This window comes from Gobius niger (assembly GCF_951799975.1).
Source record: "Gobius niger genome assembly, chromosome: 17".
NCBI lineage: Eukaryota > Metazoa > Chordata > Actinopteri > Gobiiformes > Gobiidae > Gobius > Gobius niger.
This window is the reverse complement of record NC_136868.1, coordinates 11742715-11766879: the sequence shown is the minus strand read 5'-3', so window position 1 is coordinate 11766879 and position 24165 is coordinate 11742715. Positions and strand designations below refer to the sequence as shown.

The 24165-nt window shown below is 41.5% G+C and overlaps 1 protein-coding gene across 1 annotated transcript in view; it reads right to left on the bottom strand.

The window, feature by feature from the left end:
* Positions 1-6489: 6489 nt before the first annotated feature.
* sh3rf1 (SH3 domain containing ring finger 1) overlaps positions 6490-24165 on the bottom strand; it is a 63425-nt gene continuing 45749 nt past the window's right edge. Inside the window, exons 6-12 of the mRNA XM_079574895.1 lie at positions 23299-23409; positions 17628-17755; positions 11979-12149; positions 11574-11857; positions 10235-10545; positions 8393-8700; positions 6490-6705 (exon numbers count right to left, since the gene is read on the bottom strand). Coding sequence (XP_079431021.1) covers positions 6537-6705; positions 8393-8700; positions 10235-10545; positions 11574-11857; positions 11979-12149; positions 17628-17755; positions 23299-23409 — 1482 coding nt within the window. The 3' untranslated portion in view covers positions 6490-6536. The remainder of the gene's footprint in view (positions 6706-8392; positions 8701-10234; positions 10546-11573; positions 11858-11978; positions 12150-17627; positions 17756-23298; positions 23410-24165) is intronic.

Genomic DNA, 24165 nt, shown 5'->3' with positions numbered 1-24165 from the left:
GTTCTGTAGAAGTGAAGAAACGGCAGTTGTAGCTAGTGCTAGCTAACCGTTAGCATTAGCCCGATGCTAACATGTAGCATCCTGTTAGCATTCTCCGCTTTTTTTTTATGTATTTATGGGCTGTTGAACCACTTTGCTCCTCCCCATGTCTTTGGATCTTGATTTAGTAGAATCTATATTCACAATTCAGCGTTTGTTAAAGCAGTTTTTGAATAATTAGAGAAAGTTTAGATTTTTTTCAAAGTTGTTTTCCCCCTTAACTGTTTTCAAACATGACCATATATGGGCGATTCCAGAGATGCCGTCTGTATCCATCTGTAGTCCTATACAATTAAAGTCACTTGTTGCTTTTTTTGCGATTTATCCTCATTTGCGTCTGCTTTTGTCGCTATTTTGATGCTTTTTTCTAGAAGCTTTCAGATTAGGGTGCGGTCAAACTGCAGAAAATGTGCTCGGTTAAGAGGTTGATTAACCGGGAAAGCCTCACTGATTGTGTCCTGTCCCAGAGGGGATCCTATTGAACATGTTTTTTATGGTAGGGGAAACCGAGGCACCTGGAGGAATCCTATAACACGTCTGTTCTTGAGTGACATCTCACACAATAATAAGCTACTTCCGGGTCCAAACTGTCCAAACGTCCACAGTATAAAACTGCAACTTTATCTGAATCTCCTCACCATTTCTCCAGGCCAAATGAATACAGTTTATATTAAAAAATTAGCCTTCATTGTCTATGGAAAGAATAACTTGATAATTAATGTGAGAAAAGACTTACTAAAGGTAAATGTGATACTTCTGTGTGATCAGATGTTTAGAAAGAGCCTTGTTTCATCTCTATAGCAGGTTAAAATCCTCAAAATCCCATTACAGTGATCATAGTGATATAGATTGGACCTGGAAGTAGAGCGACGACGTCATCACTTAACAATCCCATGGTTACCAGGGAAACCAAAATGGCATGTCTTTCTAAATAACATGATAATTAACAGATATTTAGACCAAGATTAACCGTTTCATCTCCATTTTCTTAAAGCACAACAAGGAAAACACTTTGAGCACCCCCTTTAGGCAAAAAATACAATATCCAGCTTTTGGGAGGTTTTTTTATACTTATAAAACTTGCTCGCCCTGTAGCTTAGACTTCTGCAAACATGTTCTCAAATACATCTGATTCTCTTAATAGTTTTAAAAGTATTTCTCTCAAATGTTAACGCTCATTTTTTTTTTATAAATGGCAATCTCTCGCCAAAAGGAGGACCATATAATGATATAAATTGCATATTCTACCTCTCGTATTATTTCCCTACATATCAAAAACTTTATAGATCGTGTGTACTATATTTAAATGAAATATCAACCTTTTCACAATACTCTACTTCTGATATGCGCCTGTTTGTTGTTTGCGTTTTTGGACAATTACACGTAACGTTTTGTGCATGTGCGATCGTAGACACGTAAATCTTCTATACCTCTCAATATATAAACTATTCTACCTATTTAATATTTACCTTTAAGCACCACAACTACACGCCCCCCTCAAATCACAAAGAAAAACACAAATTCAAGTCATTAACAACACATTTCAATTTCGTCTGTAAAGATAAAAATGTACAACCCGAAATATTCAAAAGGGTCTAAGTGTTTTTTTTTTTTTTTTCTAAGTTCAACACAGCTCTTCCAATTGAGTGATAGTGATATGTCCCTATAGGCAAATAACATGTGCTTTTTATAGCTTTTACTGCCTCAGGTCACTATAGGAATGAATGAAGAGTCTTGTGTGGGCTTACAAGCAGCACTGTTTGTTGATGTGGAAAAAAAAGACGTAACATTTGACCACATGCCTGATATTTGCATGAGAACGGATGCACTGTGTATTCTGACGCCTCGCGAGCAAAATCATTTATCTGCAATTTGAGTGATCCGGTCGTTGATTTGACACCGTATGTCCAGACAAGCGCATAATTCAACCTCTTTTACCGCATCAACTTGACAGAAAAATGAGGATTAGAAGCAGGAAGGAGAGGCGAGTGTGACAAGGGTCAGACTGTGATAGATACAGACGGCATCTCGTCACAGAAGGGGGCGTGGCCTCGCCCAGGGGGAAATAGAATCTTTTGGGAAACAAAATTTTTCACTCTTTTTAGCCATTTTCTGGTGGAATATGAACTTATTTATCACATACGAATAAAGTCAAGTGTAAATCGGGTCCATATGGATATTTTCTCACAGCAGATTGTTCTGTAGAAGTGAAAAAACGGCAGTCGTAGCAAGCGCTAGCTAGCTTTAGCATTAGCACGATTCTAACATGTAGCATCATGTTAGCATTCTCCGTTGTTTTTTTATGTATTTATGGGCTGTTGAACCACTTTGCTCCTCTCCATGTCTTTGTATTCTTATTTAGTAGAAAACTATATACATAATTCAGCATTTGTTAAAGTAGTTTTTGAATAAGTGGAGAAAGTTTAGATTTTTTCAAAACATTTTCCCCCTTAACTACTTTTCAAACATGACCATGGGCGATTCCAGAGATGCCGTCTGTATTTATGGCTGCGATAGATATTAGGGTGTCCCGCTCTGCAGTGGTCACGATACCGCTGTCAGTATTATTAAAATGTGGCACAAGGAACAGCGGAAAACCAACAACAAGTGGAGAGAAAAGGATAGCGTGTGTCATCCAATTACAATCACAACTACACTCGGGGCAAGACGAAGTTGGTATCTTGACAAACAACGATGCCCCGGTGCTTTCGTTCTCCTCTTCTCTACATTAACATGGCCTTGTGCATCTTATTAAGCGCTCGCAGGACAAACTACAAACTTTATCTCCCACTGTGAGTTAAACACTGTCCATCTCCGGAATACATTGACGGTCCTGCTCTTGCACACGTATTAAAGTAACGTAATCAAGTCTTCAATAAAGTTCCAGTCTGGTGCGGTGTGTCGGAGGTAAAGCTTGGGGAGGGATCACTGCTGTGCAAAACATCGCCACGGGAGTCTGTCCAGCCACTTACTGCACCTTTGAAGCTGAAAACTGCACAAAGAGCCCCACGTCTGCACTAAAGTCCAGTCTCCAGCCTGCATTTAGAAACTGTTTAACATAGAGCAGAACTAAGTAACTCTTGCCCCTAGAGGCCATAAGCGCCACTGCAGGTGTCGTAGCATGATGCGTTTTTTTTTACTCATTAATTGTCCATGAGAGTAAATACTACGCTGACAGAAAATGCAAAGGGAGAGCTGGATATTGTACATCCAATTACACAATGGAGACATTATTTTTCACTCAAACCTGGCTGTAAACACTGCTAAAGTTGCGCCAGCCTATAGTTAGCCTTGCCCATTAGCCTGTTAGCTTCTTCTTCGTGATTCCATTATTGTGTATTGCGCTTCCGACCCGGTGCAGGGAAAATTACAAGTGTGGTTTTCTGTCCAGAGACACCAGGGGGAGATGAAAGACCCTCCAATCATCCCATAAACACTTGTATTACCCCCAGAGGGACTACGAGAAGGATTTACCTTAATAAATCCGTTTCGTAGTCCCTGTGGGGGTAATACAAGTGTTTATGGGATGATTGAGGGGGTCTTTCATCTCCCTCTGGTGTCTCTGGACAGAAAACCATGTTTGCAACTTGACTGCCACCGGTCCGGAGAAAGCAATACACACTAATGGAATCACGAAGAAGAAGCTAACATGCTAACGGGCAAAGCTAACTGCGGGCTAACGTCACTTTAAACAGTATTTACAGCCAAGTTTGAGTGAAAAATTTCCTTTCCTGTCAGCGTAGTATTTACTCCCCAAGACAATTAATAAGTTAAAAAATCGTAACTTGCTACTACACCTGCAGTTGCTCTCATGGCCTCTAGGGGCAAAAGTTACTTAGTACTGCTTTAAGGTTAACAAGTTACTTAGTTCTGCTTTAAAATAGAATTTGAAAATAGGGAAAGGTTGCCTGATCATGAACCTAGATCTGACCAACTGCAGCAAAAAATCTGCCGCAAAGCACGGAGCTCTACAGAGGATCTGACTAGACAATTGGTCAAATGTTGGCGCCTATAATTTTTGATGGAAACGACCATTACACTTGTTGTCAGTAAAATCAATACTTGATTTAACCAGGCTCACTTCATTTCTGGGAACACAGATTGGTAAAGTGAATGAGATACTTTGGAAAGGTTTATAAGGAAAGCTGTCAGAATACACAGTGCCAAAACGTTTGTGCAAACACGGGACTGTACATTCGATACAGTATGTGGTCTTCATGCTTTAGGTTGCATGTGACAGTATTAAGAATTTTGCTAACCTCTTAAAGTCGATCGAGAGCAGCTACTCTGGTCATTTAATACAAAAAACATGTACAAAACAAGCAACGTCTGACTGCACAGTTTTGGAGCGTGGTGTTTGCTTCATTTCCCGCTTGCTTCTCCACCAATCAATAGGTTTGTGTCTTGGCGGAGAGTACGGTTCCTTTATGCACCAACCGGGGACAAAAGAGGCAAGTGACTGAAGAAAAGCCCCGCGGTTATGGTTTATGTGCAATGTTCACGTGGCTGTGAATTGCAGCCGGCGCGTGAAACATGCTAGTTCTCTTCCGATGGTCCTTGGGGCGAGTAATGCCTTTGAAAACTGGCACAAAAAAGTGACTACAATGTCGGTTTGTTCTGGCGCGGTGCATCCCACTGCTGAACAGAAGTGCACTGAAACATAGCATTAAAGGCATTGCCAGCATATCCCCAAGTCACTAGAAAAGGTCGATCTATCAAATAAATTAAGGTGTATAGCTATGTCTATAAGTATAACGGGATTTTAAGATCTAACTATGTACAATAAAGTGAGGAACAGTAAAAGGCACACATTTAAACAGCTGTTACAAAGGTATAAATAAACAAAAACAAAGAGTTCGAGAGTAGTGTGCGCTCCTCCGTCTGTGCTTTGATTCATAGGAAAAGGTTCTTCTCTGCAGCGGTTTCATAGTGTGCCACTAGAGGGCTCTTCACAAGCAAAAGTCTGATAAGAGTTCATCGATTCAGGCACAGAACGAGAGCGAAAAACGTCATCATAATCAGGGTAATAAATGCTTTTAACTGCTGAACCGAGCACCTTTTCTCCACTTTAGTTTTAGCTAAATCTAAAAGCTTCTTGCCTTTCTGTCGTGTTTTTTTTCTACTTTGTTTGTCGTGTTTTGGTCACCTTTTTGTCGCTCTTTCTTGTTAATTTTTGTTTTTAATCTTTTTCCGTCACTCTTTAGTTGTGTTTTTGTCGCTTTTCCAGCATGTTCATGCCACGTTTTTGTCATATTTGAGAAGCTTTTATGTTCTGTTTTTGTCTTTTTTTAATAGTTTTTTTTTTGGTGTTGCCAATATTCCACTTTCATCTCGTTTCTGTCACTTTTTAAAAAATCACTCTTTAGCTGTGTTTTTGTCGCTCTTTTGATGTGTAATTAATTGCCATGTTATTGTAATATTTTGGAAGTGTTTTTCTTCTATTTTGCTCTTTTTTTAAATCACTTTTTTTACTTTATTTTAGTTGACGAAATTAACGCTGCTTTAGTCGTGTGTTTTTGTCTCTTTCTTTATTGTGTTATAGATACAGACGGCATCACGTCATAGAAGGGGGCGTGGCCTCGCCAAGGGGGAAAATAGAATCTTTTAGGAAACACTGATTTTCACACTTTTTAGCCGTTTTCAAGAGAAATACAAACTTTATCGCATACTTTATCACATACAACTAAAGTGAAGTCTAAATCGGGTCCATATGGATGTTTATTCACAGCAGATTGTTCAGTAGAAGTGAAAAAAAAGGCGGTCAAAGCTGGCGCTAGCTAGCGCTAGCATTAGCCCGATGCTAACATGTAGCATAATGTTAGCATTCTCTGTTAATTGTGTATTTATGTGCTGTTGAACCACTTTGCTCCTCTCCATATCTTTGTATCTTTATTCAGTAGAAAACTATATTCATAATTCAGCATTTGTTAAAGTAGTTTTTGAATAATTAGAGAAAGTTTAGATTTTTCTCCAAATTGTTTTCCTCCTGAACTGTTTTCAAACATGACCATATACGGGCGATTCCAGAGATGTCGTCTGTATACTATAGTTGCTTTGTATTTGTCGCTCTTTTGCCACTGTTTTGCTTTTAGATTTGGGTAATGCCAAACTGGAGAAAATGTACTCGGTTCACGTGGGGGTTAAGGGGTTAAGGGATGTTGCTCTTATGAAATAAAAGGGTTCATATAAAGCTGGGGAAAATGTCTAATAAATTGACTTTTCTATTTCCTTTGCATTCAGGAAAATTAGCAAAACATCTTTACTTGACAACATTAAATATGATTAATTTTATGACCTTTGCGAGAATGGAAATATTTTTTTTTTCTTCAATGAAAAGTATTCAATTATTTTTATGGATTTTACAAATGCCCCACTAAAAGCATGGAAGTTCAGTTCAGCATTGGGATATTTCAAAACTCCCATTAACCTGTTATAATGACATCGCCCCCCCCCGTCCCGTGCCCGTCTCTACCTCTGTCCCACACGTAAAAAGTATTTTAAATGATGTCCACGAAGCTGCCGGGGAACAGGCCGGTGCGCCCGTTCCTCTGCAGCGTGCCTTTGAACCAGCCGTCCTCCCGTTTGCGGTGCACGAACACGATGTCGCCCTCCTTCAGCTCCAGCTCCGCCTCGCTCTGGGGCGGGTACGACACCACCACGCGGTACCTGCCCCGGGACAGAGCCAAAAAAAACACAGTGAGCCACAACAAAGGGCTGACATCAGGCGGGTAGAGTTACAGTTTCAGTGCGCGGGGCAGAGCGGACGACAAAGACACGAAACCAGCGCTTGTGGGGAACGGGGAGCTTCAACAATGACCTGTCCCGCCCAAAGCCTTCAAGTGGAGCCAACATTACCTTTCAGAGACTAACTTTCTTTACAGGAACACACTTAAGGTGAATAGGGAACAAAAATCTAATTTAGAGGCATCATGGTGTCTGTTATTTCAGATTAAAATGTGTCAATTTACATATAAAAATATAATAGATAGAGCCAGGTTTAAATTTATGATCTTATTTTGATAAAGTGATATTTTTGTTGTTGTTTTTTTTGTTACATTTTTATTTTTGTTACATTCCTGTCACTTTTTGGCTAGATTTTCTTTATCACTTTTGGTGTACATTTTTGTCACTTTTCTTCTTAATACTTTTTGTCACTTTTTTGCTACATTTGTCACTTTTTTGTTAGATTTTTTAAAACATTTTTATTACATTTTTATTACATTTTAGTCACTTTTTTGTCACATTTTTGTTAAATGTTTGTGTCTTTTTCACTGTAAAGCTGTAAATGTATGATTTTATTTTGATACAAAGATTAGATTTTTTTCAGGTTTTTTTTGGATTGAAAGCTCAAGAAATCAGCCGAGGAATTACATATTGAAAAAACCCTCTAAGGAAAAGTTTGGTGTATCCACTTTAAAGCGGATTGCAAGAGTGTACTGGAGAAAACTGGCACTGAAGTACTCTAATGTCTGCGCATACACGTGTATATATCTGCAGAATATCTCAGCTGGCGTCTTCTACAATTAAAATGACCATATTTGGATGACACAGTCTTGTCGGGACGTGGATATCAAACATGTCAGTATTTGTGAATGGATACGAGTGGGAAACACGGCGGAGCGCGGCCTGTAGGGACTTCCTGACAAAATCTGACGCACACAAAACTTCATAAAATAAACATCGTGAACGATGAGTGTGGACTATTTTTACTTTGACGTTAAACCCAGGATGAAAAAATTACACACAAAATGCACAACTACATGAAAAATCACCTGCTGTGTCTCGCCTTCAGGAAAACTACTCAGGCTGGACGATAGGACAAAAAACTAATCGTGATCTTCAATGAAGGTTCTTGAGTCGTCTTCTGTGCTCTGTAAGTGTAGAACGTTTCATCCAAAAGGCTTCATCAGCGACACTAAAGCTTAGGCTCAGCCCGGAGACTAGATATAGACCACTGGGAGGAGTTTAGCTTGGCTAAGTCCCTCCCCTCTATTAATGGCTACTCTCACTTGTGGGTAAACATCTATGTAGTTCTAAGACTTAGACAAATACAAATACTACAAATCTATATATGGTCTGTGGGCTGAGCTTAAACCTTAGTGTCACTGATGAAGCCTTTTGGATGAGAGGTGAAACGTTCTACACTTCAACTACAGAGTATAGAAGAGATGACTCAAGAACCTTCATTGAAGATGGACAACTCCTGTACGACTGAGAGCCTACACAGACCTCTAATCGTGATCCTAATCCCTGTTAAGATATTTTGTAGAGATCGCCACACCGTGTTTCCCTGATAAATGCAGCTCAATACTTTGAACGATCCAATAGAACTTTGAGATGGCGAGTGCCGCACCTCTCGCAGATGATGGGCCGCACGTCGTGCTGCTGAGATGACAGGGAGGAGCAGGGCTGCCGGGGCGGGGGAGCGATGGGGGCGCAAACCTCCAGCGGGGCGGCTTTTCTGTGGGACACCTCTGGGACCGATGAGGCAGACTCGGGCTCCACGGCTCCGCTCGGGACAGGGGCGGTGTCAGGACCCACAGCCCCCTGAAGGAGCTCCCCCGCAGCGGCCTGCTCTGCCTCCAGCGTGGGCGACGGCGGCGGAGAGGGGCGCGACTTCTTCTTATTGGACAGCAGCTTCAGTAGACTCTTCTTTTCTCTCTGAAAACAGACACGATGTTAAGAGACTGGTTAATATAAAGACAGATTACATGGGGTCATTTGGGTATAAAGTCCGAGAGTCCGAGAGACGGTTGAGATACGCACAGTGGAGCGATAGTGACTGTCAGAGCTGCACAATATTCAATATCCATATCGCAAGAGACCACAATACATCACATTTACACATTTTTCAACAACAAAGCCTAAAACAAAAACAGTAACTTCAAAAGACTGATTTTTTTTTTTTAGTTCCATTTCAGCCAAGGTTAAAGGTTCATTCATACTTCACAAGACGCACGAAGTTCTAGTTCTTGCACCCTGAGCTGCAGAACAAAATGAAGTCACTTTTCCTTGGAAAACGTTTTGTTACTGACGACAGTTCCATGGCAACAAGGCAAAAGTGATTTCACTTTGTTCTGCAGCTCAGGGTGCAAGAACAAGAACTTCTAGCGTCTTGTGAAGTGTAAAAGAGCCTTTAAGCCTTCCCTTCTGTTCCTTTTTTCTTCCTTTTTTCAAAATAAAAGCATCAGTCATCAATATTTACATTGTGTGATTCTCATTGAAGACATTAAACTAAGAACACATGGGATTATGTTACCCCTAAAGTTTTCTAGTCGTTGCATAAGATACCTCTATTTACTATTTAATTGTTACTACATTTCCTGTATTGTTTTTTGTTTTTTGTTTTTCTTGAGAGCTGAATGTAACAAGTGCATTTCTCCCTTGTGAAATCAATACAGGCTTATCTTATCTACTGTAGGAAACAAAAAAGGGTGAAAAATAACTCAAAATATGTATATTTTAAATTATTCAACATTGACACTCTTTATTGTTGGTATTTTCTCCGTGAGCTTCATAAGGTCGTGGCCTGAAATGGTCTGTGAAGTGAAAACGATTTCTTATGACTAGATCGTAAAGCTCACTGAGAAAATGTCAAAAGCGCACAAAGCAGGTATTTGAAGAATCTATTTCACCTTTTTTCTTTTAAAACATTAGTCCATGTGTGTCCATTCATAAATGCCTTCACTGAGAATCTACAAAGGTCTTGAAATAACAGAAAAAAACGATAAATAAAAAAGCGTTTCCAAACTTTTGACCTGTACTGTATACAGTATAATGATCTTGAGAGGATTGAGAATCAACATTTTTGCTCACATCGTGCAGCCCTCCTGAATACAAATGGGCAAAAGGTATTCGAGGTCAGAGCTGCCAGGAAACAGGAAGCCCAGAGGAACACAGAGATTTATGGATGTAGTGAAAGAAGAGGATGCAGGAGAGGGTTTGATTAAAGCAGTCCATGAAAAGGGACGAACCAGGTTGACTTTGGATGCTTGTTTTTTTTCCAAGGCTCTGTTAGTGTTTGCATAATAGTTATCTTGACATTCCCAAGATTTTACCTTTATTTTGCGAGATTAAAAAAGGTAACATTCCTACACTCTTAGCCTCTTAAATTACATATAACCCCAGCTTATCAATAATTTGTGCAAGTGTTAATCTACCGCAAAGGAAAATGACTTTGCCGTGTTGGACAAACCTTGCCGTCCTTGTCCAGTCTGCAGGCCAGGACGCCGTTGTTGGTCGCAGAGTTGGGAGCAGCGTTGAGGGCTGGGATCGGGATGGGTCTGAGGGCGTCCCCGTCCAGAGACGCGGCGCTAACGTTGGGGGGAGTGAGAGAGGCAGCGGCGCAGCCCATACCCACCCCGACCCGACCGCAGCCCAGAGAGGAGGAGGCGGAGGAGGGCGGGGGGCACACGGACAGGTGAGGGAGGTACGCCACTGACTGCACGGTCCCGGACTGGATCGGGGTCACGGCTGCGGTGGGACGGTCCTGACTGTGAGCGGCCGCTGCAAATAGAAAGACGGTGCTTTAATCTGTATATAGAAAGATGATAATAAAAAAGCTTTTCTGTAGCTTTTAACCTCTTATCCAAATGCATTTTCTCCAATTCTGCTCTACCCAAATCTAAACGCGTATTGTAATGCCTCATTTGAAAGCTAAGACTTACAAACAGATCTTCTTCCTCACATTGTTGCTGCGTTGTAGTCACTTTGTCACATTTTTTGTTTTTTAAATGTTTGTCACGTTTTGTCACTTTGTTACGTTTGTTTTTTGTTATTATTCAAAATTTTTGTCACTTTTTGTCACATTTTCATCACTTTTTGTTACATTTTCCATCACTTTTTCATCACTTTTTGTTACATTTTTGTCACTTATTTGTTACATTTTTTTGTCACTTTTTTGTTACATTTGTCACTTTTTGCTACATTTTCCGTCACTTTTTGCCACATTTTCCATCAGTTTTTCATCACTTTTTGTTACATTTTTCATCACTTTTTAGTTACATTTTTGTCACTTTTTTGTTACATTTTTGTCACTTTTTGCTACATTTTCCGTCACTTTTTGTCACATTTTCCATCACTTTTTATTACATTTTCCATCACTTTTTCATCACTTTTTGTTACATTTTTCATCAATTTTTAGTTACATTTTTGTCACTTATTTGTTACATTTTTTGTCACTTTTTTGTTACATTTTCCGTCACTTTTTCCATCAGTTTTTGTTACATTTTTGTCACTTTTTTGCTAGATTTTTGTCATTTTTTCATCACTTTTTTTTTTCTTTGCTAAATTTTTGACACTTTTTTGCTAAATTTTTTGTCACTTGTTTGTTTATTTTTGTCACTTTTGCTACATTTTTCATAATTTTTTTGTTACATTTTTATTTTTTGTTACATTTTCATCACTTGTTTGTTACGTTTTTGTCACAATTTTTGTAGCTATTTTGACGCCTTTTTCAAGAAGCTTTTAGATTTGGGTAAAGCCAAACCGGACAAAACGCTCTCGGTTCAGGTGGGGGGTGAAGAAGTTGATACCTGTCCGGACAGCGTTGCGAGCCTGGTTCACGGTCATCTGCGAGGTGACGTGCATGGGGAGCTTGGGTTGCTGCCCCGTGGCCGTTTGGGACGAGGAGACGATGAGTGTGGGCTGGGGAGCGCAGGGGGCGGAGCTGGTGGACACGGCCAGAGGTTTAGTGAAGTCGGGACCGGTGACAATGGCCCCCAGAGGAGACGGAGAGGGGCTGACGATGGTGACTCCTCTCCCCGCCTGAGTGCACAGAGCCAGGGGCACTTTGGGCTGGGTGCTGCCTGACGCCGTCCTGAGTCAGCAGAGGGGGCGAAGGAGAGGTTAGAATTAGCATCGACACAGAGAATTATTCAGGGGCTTTTGACAGGACAGGTACATCTTGATTGGGTTCACGGTAGAAAAAACTGTCCCACCTGCTGACGGGGCTCATGTAGTTCCCTGGGAAGACGCCGATCTTTCCCGTGTGCATCGAGGTGCCTTTGAACCAGCCGTCCTGACAGCGCTCCAGCACCAGGAACATCTCGCCCTTCCTCAGTTCCAGCTCGTCCTCTTTACGGGGCGTGTACGGGAACATGGCCACGTAGCTGAAACAACAAAGGGACAAGAATACTGGATTAGATACTGAAATAAGAACCCATTTTTCTTTCATAATCTATGTCAAAAAAGGTCAAATAAAGTAGTGTCAGTGAGGTCAACATGCTAAATGCTAAATCAGGCAATTCGTGTCACAGATGATTGTTGATTAGATGGTACAAATCACTAGGGATGCACCGATCCGACACTGGAATTGGAGCCGATGCTGGAAAAAAAACGGGGTATCGGCTTCAATTATCCCATACTGAACCGATATCAGTTTTGGCTCTCAACGCCTTAAAAATACAACTTTCACCACCTAAATCTAAGTGAGTGGTGAAATCTAAGTGGGTATGCTGTATGTAATTGTAAAGGACCTGGAGAATTCAGTCGCAACCTTTGCAAATGTATTTTTCATCACCGAGCAAAATTCTGCGGTTAGCAAAAGCATGCTAAAGCTAGCGGGAGCGTGCTAATGCTAACGAAAACTAATCAATGCTGGGTCAGAAACTATGATAGAAATATCTTAAGTAGCCAAGTGAAATAAAATCGGCCACTGCTGAAGCCAAGTGTTTGTATTTTAGTATAAATAAATAAATAAATAAATAACTGATCTCACATATTTGTAATGATCAGAGTTAATGTGAGTTTATATTAATGTAACCAAAGCCCGTCATATACACAAGGATATTAAAGCAGTACTAAGTAACGTGTTTACCTTAATAAATCCTTTTCGTAGTCTCTGTGGGGGTAATACAAGTGTTTATGGGATGATTGGAGGGTCTTTCATCTCCCCCCGGTGTCTCTGACCAGAAAACCATGTTTGCAACTTGACTGCCACCGGTCCGGAGAAAGCAATACACAGTAATGAAATCACGAAGAAGAAGCTAACATGCTAACGGGCGAAGCTAACTGCGGGCTAGCGTCACTTTAAACAGTATTTCCAGGCAAGTTTGAGTGAAAAAAAATATTTCCATTGTATAATTGGATGCACAGTAACCCTCTCTCCCTTCGCCTTTCCTGTCGGCGTAGTATTTACTATCCAAGACAATTAAAAGTTAAAAAATCGTAACTTGCTACTACACCTGCAGTTGCACTTATGGCCTCTAGAAGGAAGAGTTACTTAGTACTGCTTTAAGTGTAGAAAAGTCATCCTTGTTAAATGTTTATCAATAGATATAATTGATCTGTAACATGACAATAACATGACTATATTAATCTTAAAATGGAGAAAAATCAATTAATTTTTTCACTCAGAGAAAGCCACTTTTAAGAAAGTCTCCTGGACACTCAAACCCCAGTATCGGTATCAAAAAAGCTGGATCGGTGCATCTCTTCAAAACTCGTCATAAGCACCACCTTCTGCACCAAGAGCAAAACAGATCCAAGCTGCTAAATGAAGTACACATACAACTTTGTACCAGTAGGGGGACTCAAGAGGCAGAACAAAGATTTATGAAGTTATGTGAAAATTTTTATTTAAAATCCAGAAAGGTCCCGCGGTGATTTCAGCCCTATTGTTCATGTGTGGAACTTGGAGCACTATTACTTCATTTTACGACTGAAATGCGTTTTACAAGACTTAAGTTGTGCTTCCAGCCTGGAACGATCCGCTGAGTGGCTTTAACACTTCGAGCTTGACAAATGGACGACGTATTTTCAGAGCGGTTCAGCGTTTTGTCCATGAAGCCGTTTGATCTGTAGTGATGCGGCTGACAAGCTGTTCTTCTGCCTGATCCCTGTGAGGCCGCGCTGTCTGTGGCCCCTGACCCAGAGAATCAGAGGAACAAACGGGGGTCAGCTCTACAGCGGAGGACAGCGCTACAGAGCGGGGACCGGGGAGATGAGACGGAGCGATTTTCATCTGGAATGTTATGTCGTGTTATGCTCATCTACAAAACCATAAAAATGTGTTAAATTTAAATGCACGTTGATGTCTTATACAGTATGATGTTCTGATTTTCAAATAACCTGATGAGTAATGACATTTGAGAGGGTTTTTCCATAACAATGATCAAGCATTTTTGGAAACCATCAAAAATATAGAACAATGTGAAAGCAAACATCATTTTTTAGCAGCACTTTTAGAAACTTTTTGTTGGTTTCTTGACATTAGAGTTATTGTGGGTGCATATGTTTCAAACTAGGAATGGGAACGTCTGGGTACCTCAAGATAACGATAACCTTATGATATGCTGATACTACGATAATCGATATATTGCATTAAAACAACGTACGATAGATCATGATTTTTTAAGAAACATGCACTTTCTAACCTTTTTTAACATACTATGTATCATTCATCACATACATATGTTTCCATGTGCTTTGAACCGCTTTTTCTTAAATAAGTGAATAAATGATCCCTGACTAACTGAGGATGGAGCTATTGATCAATCAGAAACCACAGTCCTATTTCAAAAGGAATAACTCAACCACAGATGAATCCATCTATAAAAACTATCATGAAAAGGAATATCTTTGTGTGACTTCCATCCATCCATTTTCTTCCGCTTTATCCGGGGCCGGGTCGCGGGGGCAGCAGTCTCAGCAGAGATGCCCAGACTTCCTGATCCACGCACACCTCCTCCAGCTGTTCTGGGGGGACCCGGAGGCGACACCAGGCCAGCTCGGAGACATAGTCCCACCAGCGTGTCCTGGGCCTTCCACTGTCTGTCCATTTGTGTGACAGCGTTTGGTCCAAATGCTTCAAATTGTAGTGCTTCCCTCTATTGGCAGCATGATTGAATTCTTGATAATGACGCCCTCTATTGAGCACTGCAGCCTCATTAATATGCATGACATCATCAAAAGCATCAATATCGGAATAAAAAGTCATAAAAAAAATCATATTTGTGGACTCTCAATCTCCAGTTGTGTCTTAGAAGGCAATAATATAATCAAAATGCATTGCTAATCCACGTTTTATATGGCATAAACGTTACTATGGTTAAGGCACAGCTTATTCGCCCCTTCGATAAATGTATTGTCTGTATCAATGTTGCCGTGGAAACCTTTCTGAACCTGAAGGATTGTGAATATTTTAAGTTTTCTGGTCTGATCACCCGGGTTCACTGTAAGATCGACTCCTTCACCAAATCTCTAATGTAAAACTCAGTACAAATGTATTAAATGCCTGAAAAAGTGAAATTCCTCCTAAATGTAACCACTGTGTCCGGGGCGCTGGGAACATGAAGACCACAGAGGAGCAGTCACGCTCACACAGGCCACAGCGGGGGGCCGGGGCAGGACTGGATCTAATTCCTGTCAGGTGTGAGGCGTCCCGGGACAGTAATGAGGCCGAGGGGGTCGAGAGTCAGAGGTGAAGGAGAGGAGCACAGAGGGGCCCAAGGAGAAAGAGAGACGGGATACGACCCCGTCACCTGTGCACAAGTTCACAGGGCACAGACACATGGAGGGAGCGGAGGGGGACAAGGCGGGGGGATGTCTGTCAATTAGCTGTGAGCAGTAAGACATAGACCACGAACTGCCGGGGTGACACTTTTAACATGTAGAAGGAAACTGAAGCTTCCTTTTAAAATGTTCAGTTGTTTTTTTGTTTTACCTTGCAAGTGTGCAGGTTAGGCTTCAAGGGGAAATTTGCAAAGTGGTGTCTTGGCTCAGAGCAAGGTCGATTTTAGGACCATGTGAGGCCTTTCTGTGTGCTCTCCCCATTTCTAGGTTCCATCTGAGTTCCCTGATTTCCACCATTCCACAAACCAAACAAACAGAAAACCTCCCGCTGTGTGGTCCTGACCAAACTGAACTCAAGATCTGTAGATGCACCGAACAGTCCAAGTCAAAGACCATGTAATAACAATTATCTTCAAATGTTCTGCCAAATATATTTTAGTCACACAGTCATTTTCACGCCGGTGTACCATCAAAACACACTACTCGTCGAGTGGCACTACTTCTCTATTGAGTCATTTTACATTCAGCCATCGAGTTCCGCTATTTCAGCAAATAACATGATTTTATACATTTAACCGTTGATTTAGGCTATGAGTCTATTCTGCATGTAATTAGTAAATGACGTAGCTGCTAAAACAATTACCTTTAGATATCTGTCTGTTGAAAATATAGGGTTTAAAACAAAACAAAAAGTTTTGTTAATAATCATAAAGCATGAGCGTTTAATTGTAATAAAAGTTGTTAACAAAAGATTCATCTACTCTTTAGTTACGTAATCTTATGCAAGACAAAGCTTACCAGCCGTTTTTAACGAGAAACAATGACGTGTGCACATTGATACTGTCAGTGCAGCTTGACAAAGCAGTGCAGCTCGACGTTACACCGGCATCACGAGGTTTAACAGAGTGAATCTTCTCCAGTTCAGCTTTACCAGAAATGAAAAGCTTCTTGAAAAAAGTGCCAAAATAGCAGCGAAGACGGAACAAAAATGTGACAAAACAGCAACAAAAACGTATATTTGTGTCTGATATTTTGAAACACTAGTCGTAGAGTGAGCCATCCTCTCACTGCAGTGTCAGTGTCCCGTCAACACATTAGTGCACACCGCATGCCAACAGAGTCACACAGGAAACAGAGGCCAGACCTGAGCGGGTCCGACTACGCATTTTACTGGACTTTCTCTGCAATTTTCCATGAGAATAAAACCTGCTAGCATGCAGCACTTGTCTCAGCTAAACACACGCCTTCTGAAGCCTGAAACTGTTATGAGGAACTTTGGTCGTAGCTACAACTGTCTCTTTGAAACAGGGGCGGATCTAAAGGGAAAGGTCTTGCCACCCCATTGATGTCAGTCAGCCAGGTTTTGTCCTTGTCTGGAACTGTATTCTAGTGTCGTCATCAACCTGGCACTTTATAAATGCATTGCTTCAAGGACTATTGCAATCTAGATCTTCAAAGCCTGATTCATTTAATAGTTTTTTTGGTTTGTATTAATGTGATGTGATTAAAAAACGGCCTTGCGATGAAGCAAAACTCGCGTACCCCCTATAAACATTCGACATTGTAAAATGTGTTGCCACCCAAGAAATGATTCCTGACCCTGCTTGCCACCCCATGATTTTTTTTCTAGATCCACCCCTGCTTAAACAATCTTATAAGACAAAAAAATGTGCCATGTACACCAGCCATTAGCTTTCAAACGAGGTGTTACTATGACTTAGAGGCTGTGCGCTCCATTCAAGAAGCTTTTAGATTTGAGTAAAGCCGAACTGGAGAAAATGTGCTCTGTTCAGGTGGAGGTTAAGTGTCCTATTGAGCACGGCAGTAACAATAAGTGGCCGAACAGTACAAACCGCACCACTGTAGCTCCCACTGTGGAAGTAGCGACAATGATCTGTGAGAAAATCGGATCTCACGACTTTAACACATGGTAATTGGCTGCTGCGCTCCCATAAGAGGCGCTGTGTCTGCTGACTGCTCCAGCGCCTGTGGGCCATCCGCACAGAGCCTGACACCTCGCTGCAGTGGCGTTTATGCGCAGCCCATATTTAAGATGTGATGTTTTCATTACTCACACTGTGGGCCTTTGTCTCCCGCTCTGGTCGCTGGTGCTGGGGGAGGGCCTCTGTCCAGTGGCCAATGAGAAGGCGGCTCCTCCGGCAGACGACTGCGGGGGCGGCGGGGGCGGAGGAGGCAGAGCATCCTGGGGGAAAGAAATATGACAAAATGGCAAAATAAACTCAAGTGTGTTTGTTTAAATGGAAAGTAAACATTTGCATTGGATCGGGCGGCATTTTTAATCAGTCAACCTTACTTTATAACAGACCTGCCCACAAGCTTATGTGCTCATGAGGTAAGTTTCCATCCAACATGTCAACTGGGTTTTATTATTAATGACCTCCTAAAGCTCGCTCACTCCTAAAGTGATGCTTCAGCAGGAATAATAGCATGTATTTTAGTGTGTATTTTACAACTGACTGCACTTTATCCCCCAAAAAAGGTTAGTGATCTCCAAGACTGCAGTTATAATTTTGCTGACCAAATAATGATAAAGATTAGACCACTGTAAAGGAGTAAACTCCATGCTTAATTTGTAAATTCGTAGTTTCAGGAACACTTTTGGATTGATGTGATGAACAGGCCAAAACCGGAACACACTCACACACAACACCACTTAACCTCCACCTGAACCAAACACAGTTTTGCTTTACCCAAATCTAAAAGCTTAAAAAAAAAGCATCAAAATAGTGACAAAAACGAGGATGAAAACGTAACAAAAAAGTGTAAACTCAAGAAGAACTTTATTTTTTCGGGGCGACAGTGGCGCAGATGGTAGAGCGGGTCGTCTCATGATCGGAAGGTCGGGGTTCGAATCCCACCTCCTGAAACGGCACTTTGTCGTTGTGTCCTTGGGCAAGACACTTCACCCACATTGGCCCCAGTGTCTGCGTACATTGGTGTATGAATGAGAGTATCAATGGGTGAGTGGATCCTTGCTGTAAAGCGCTTTGAGTGCCTAATGTAGGTGGAAAAGCGCTATATAAGTTGAGACCATTTGCCATTTACATAGTGCCTTTCACAGACACGGTCACAAAGAGCTTTACATGCTTTTAATTTTACTTTTACTCATCCTGGCCTATTGTACATGTTTTTAGTGGTAGGGGAAACCGGAGTACCCGGAGGAAACCTACGCAGACACGGAAAGAACATGCCAACTCCACACAGAAAGGCCCCATCTTGGTGAATTGAACCTGGGACCTTCTTGTTGTGAAGCGAGAGCGCTAACCACTGCCCTACCGTGCCCCCCAGAACAAAAAAGCAATGAAAAGCAACAAAACCCCACAAAAACATGACAAAAATGCAAGTAAAAAGTGACCAAAAAAGCATCAAAACGTGACAAAAAAACGTGAAAGAAGCTTTTAGATTTGGGTGAAGCCAAACTGGAGAAAATGTGCTTGGTTCAGGCTCGCAGGCTCGTCTCATATCTTTGCTGGATTCTCCAAAATACTTCCTGGATCCTTTACCATGAAAAACTGAGAGATGGAGGCATGTGTTCTCCCAAACGGGGATCAAATTGAGTTCACTCATCTTTTGTTTTCTGTGTATTAACCACCCAATACATATCAATAGCTGCTTTATCTATAGGTATGGGTCAAAATAAGTGGGCCCGTCTCTCCTCAGACCTCACTTTGCTGGGAGCAGGACGTTACCAGCTCGTTTGGCATTGCTGACATGTTTATGATTCAAGCTTTAGTTTAGCTGCTCTTCTGATGGAAGTATAACCTGGCAGTGCGGCTTTAGACATTAACAAGAGGGAAGGGTTGCCGTGAGAAGAGTGGGATTGAGGCCTTTTAAACTCTCACACTAATTAATCTTCATATTCCCAGAAAAAAAAAAGCAGCAACTCAATCCGTCCCAAACAATGGCGTGCGGCGTAAAGTGAGGAAACCGGTCTGTTTACGGCAACAAAAGACGGGGAGAGAAAGAGGCTCATCTGTTATCTGGGCCGGCCCCTTCAGTCTCAAAGCTGTGGTTTTGGCAGACTCCAATGACTTGTCCCCGACTTCCCCTCCACACTGACAATCTCCTTGTGTTTGTTTGCTGCTAGGAAACCACAGAGCCGAGTTGTTTGAGCCATTTCTGAAAATCTAATTGGTGCCATATGAAGCAAAAAAAAAAAGAAATCTGACTTAAAGCGCATAATGGCAGATCTATCTCGACTTTCCTCGTTATCCCCCGTTGAATGAGCGCAAAGTCAAAAGGAGCTGTGTGTGTTTTTTGGCCGCAGGCACATTTTCATGCCATTGGTTTTGTTTTCAATCAGACGGATTAGCATGTAGCCAGCGCTCCAAGCAAGCATGAAGCGTAAGACAACAGTACGCGGCTTTAAGTTAGCGCAGAGGACAGCGACTGCAGAGCAAGACGACACCATTTCCGAGCTGACATAATATTTGACTCTATAAAAGGCTGTGCAAAAGGTCACAAATCTGTCAGATGTAACTTAAGCCTGAACCAAGGAGCAGCAGGTCTGAAAAAAAAAACAGTAAATAGAATCACAGAAAAGAATAACAGGGAAAAAAGGAAGACTAAATAAAGCAGAGATTAAATCAAGAGAAAGCCAGGATTGAACCAGGTGCAGCAAAAAAACACGTCTGAAGCAGGTCTATAGTTTATTCTTGACAAAAACTGAATCTATCAGTGGGATTAGCCCGTTGTTAGTGGTTTAACTTCTTACCCCCGCCTTTACCAAGCGCATTCTCAATGTAAAAGCTTCTTGACTGGAGTTTACAGCCAGTGAAACTGTCTGGTTTCCGTAGTTTGTTGTCGTGTTTTGGTCATTTTTTGTTGCTTTCTGTATCGCTTTTGTCCTTGCTTTTTGACGTTTTTATGTCGCGTTTTCGTCAAGTTTTGGTCACGTATTAGTTGCTTTTTTATTGTGTTATTGTCGTTTCTCTGGCACATTTTTGTTGCTCTTTTGTGGCTCTTTTTTGCTTTTTCATTGTGTTTTTGTCGCTCTTTTGATATAATTTCATCCTCGTTTTCATCGCTGTTTTGACAGTTTGTTCAAGAAGCTTTAAGAGTTGGGTGAAGCTGAACTGGAGAAAATGTGCTCATGTGTGCACCAAGAATGCATGTGAAGCTTATAAACAGGCTTAAAACATTCTTTTGGGTACCTGGGCACTGACATTTTACATTTCATGATTTGAACTAATGTGTATAAGGATTATAGCACTCATTGTAGCTCTCAGGCTGCATTCACACGAAGACAAAACACTAATAATTTCACAAACTTTCTCTGTAAACACGGGGCCAGCTCGGTAAATGTGTGTGTCCACATGGATTGACCCACGTCTCTGGGACCTGGTTTGGAAAATGCTCATTTACAGACCCCCAAAACACCAGTTTCATGTGGATAATACGCTTGATTGACTGATTGACTTTGTGTGGACGGGGCCTACAACCACAGAGCCAGGACTGGTGAGGAGCGTGCATGGAGCTCCCCCCACAGGCAGCAGTGGGAATGACTTTTCCTATGATGCAAGATAACAGGATTACTCAAAACGGTGTGAATGAAGTAGAATAAAGCTCCAGGTATGTTTTGGATGAAAGATGTTGCAACAAGGTTTACAGCTCAAATAAGTCGTTTATTTTAAAGGAATAGGCCACCGTTTTTACATACTGAGATATGTTCTTACCTGAGCTTTGACGAGTTCTTTAGGACCTGTCTGGTCTTCCCCCGTGCCTTCTATCACGTAAACACAGCGCAGACGGCGTTAGCATTTAGCCTCTCCTGCTCTCCTATATAGCTCCAAAACAGGTCAAGATAGAAGCTACCAAGCTCTTCCACGTTCTCCCTATTTAAATATGGTTACGTGAAGTGTTACACTACAAAGTATAATTACACAAAATTAAACAATGTGGATTTTCTAAGCGGATAAAAGGGGGAACTATATTGTAAGGCGTAATAATACCAGGAGTAGTTCGAAATCCGCGCAGTAATCTTCACTTTACTGCGCAGTAATCTTCACTTTACTGCGCAGTAATCTTCACTTTACTGCGCAGTAATCTTCACTTTACTATGCGGATGCCAAACTACTCCTGGTGTTATTAAGCCTTACAATATAGTTCCCCCTTTTATCCGCTTAGAAAATCCACATTGTTTAATTTTGTGTAATTATACTTTGTAGTGTAACACTTCACGTATCCATATTTAAATAGGGAAAACGTGGAAGAGCTTGGTAGCTTCTATCTTGACCTGTTTTGGAGCTATAGAGGAGAGGGGGAGAGGCTAAATGCTAACGCCGTCTGCGCTGTGTTTACGTGATTGAAGGCACGGGGGAAGACCAGACAGGTCCTATAGAACTCGTCAAAGCTAAGGTAAGAACATATCTCAGTATGTAAAAACGGTGGCCTATTCCTTTAAGCCATCATAGAGTGTAAGAGAAAGCAGAGATCCAAACCAAAACACAAGGACAGGACAACATCTAGGAGGGAGCAAGACAAGTCCTAGTTCCAGTTTGCAGCCGTAGTAATAGCTTCCATGACACACGGGGGGGAAGAAAGTCAGGCTCTCACTCAGACAGCCTTTAGTGTTGTTATGTGTAAGTCTACGGTCAGAAATGTGCCCCAGTATGAATTGTCGATGCGTGTTTCGCTCCAGCGCCGGCGCCCGGGCTGAGATAATTAGGTTGCCTGCGGGCCGGAGAAATCATCTGTGCAAAAACATCATGTAGGGTTCCCAAGTGAAGCGAGAGCGCAAACCTTTTGTGTAGAAATTCCTAGTCATTCAGAAACTCCACATGCCACAGCGGCACGCACAGGGGCAGGCAGGAGGAAGTGAGCGAGCCCGGGCCAAACAGGGATTTTCTCTGGCATTTTTAGCTGCGGGTTTTTAATGAGTTAAGTCAGGAGGACAAGGAAATTTGAAGGGAAAGAAAGTTATTTTAGTTAAACAGAGAACCGAATGAAACACGCTGTATAGTGTTCTTATGCCAACCTTTGACCAATGACAAACACACAGGTTTTGAACTGATCTGTAATTTAACATTTTACTCATTTAATTAGAGATAAGCACATTTATGCTTTAGTAGTGCATTGAAGTTAGGTGTTAGACATAGTTTGTGCCTAGTTTACACATATTTTAGGTTAGTCCTGATTTCGTCTTCCTGTTTTCGAGGTGGTACTTGGTGTAAAAACCTTGGAAACCACTGATCTAATGAGTCAGGCGGGACACGTACGAATTTTTTAGCAAATAAAATAGATTGGTTCAGTTTTTCCCATTAGTAGAGGCGACTTTGGCATCCCCCTATAATGAAAACGATCACCAAAATAAACCACATTTTGCCGCAGTAAGAGTCAAGAATAAAACGTTCTCGCGCAAAGTGTTGCTTCCAGTTTCCGTTAGCCCCGTGGAGCCGATTTCTTCATGTAATCAAAAGTGTCTGAGCATCTGTGAAGTTGAAGAGGCTTTTTTATTTTACAACCGGCAGCACTTACCCCTAATGCCCGGGGACGGTGTCTGACAGCGTGCAGCCATTAAAACCATTATTTGCTTCAATAATTAAAGAGGAGCTACACACGGTCGCCAATGATCCAGGACAGTAGTTGTGTGAAGATATCTGGTTTTGCAACAGGTACGAGATAAAAAACAGGACTAAACTCATATTTTGGGCAATTCTTTATAGTATTTCGTAATTTTACTTGGGGTAAGGATGCTGTTCGAAGCATTACGAGTGTCTTTCGTACCACTGGGATGGAAGTGTAGCTCGTCTCCGAGGGAAAGGTGAAGACCGTTGCCGTGGTGACAGGACTGCTTGGGGGCGGGGTCACGATGAGGCCAGTTGTGCAAATGTGAACCTGCGAAAACAACACAGAAGACGATCAATGGTATAATCGGAGCTGGATTATTAACGATTCAGGGCAACATGTTTTTTTTAATGCAGAAAAATTTGACCAGTTTTGATCTCGCCTCCTGTGGTATCGGAATAATGGTGAACACTGTACCACACGTCGAGAAAACCAGTGCGCAGGAATGTCTCCTGGGACCAGGAAATAATTATGATTCTCGAGTTTCCGAGATGAGATAACCTCTGACCTTGCAACATGGAAGAGAGCACTGATTATGTTTTTCAGGTTTATAATGCTTTTAGCTGGCACATAATTCAGTTTTCACTTCGCAGTAATGCCAAGAAAAATAAGACAAACTTGATTAATTTTACCAAGCAAAGAACGCGGCAGCAGTTTGTACACATTTCATTTTGCTACAATCATAAAAGCACTTACACAATGCAATTGTAATTTCCACTTCCAATGGAAAAGGATCATCTCCCCGTAACAGAACTTGTTCCATTTACATCACAATGACGGCAATAAATGTTTAGGTCTGTCACAGTAACTATATCGACTTATCGTTCAATAAATGCCAGACAAACAATAAACACCGCCTGACCAAAAATAAGGCCCCACCTGATTTAACAAGCAGTCGGTCAGGACGGGGTTCAGCGACACTATGAGTCTAAAGAATGAGATCATCTGACTGTTAGAGGATAACATTAAATCGCTATTTATCATACTGGTTCAAGCTGTACAGTCGTACTATCTCTGTCATAGCCT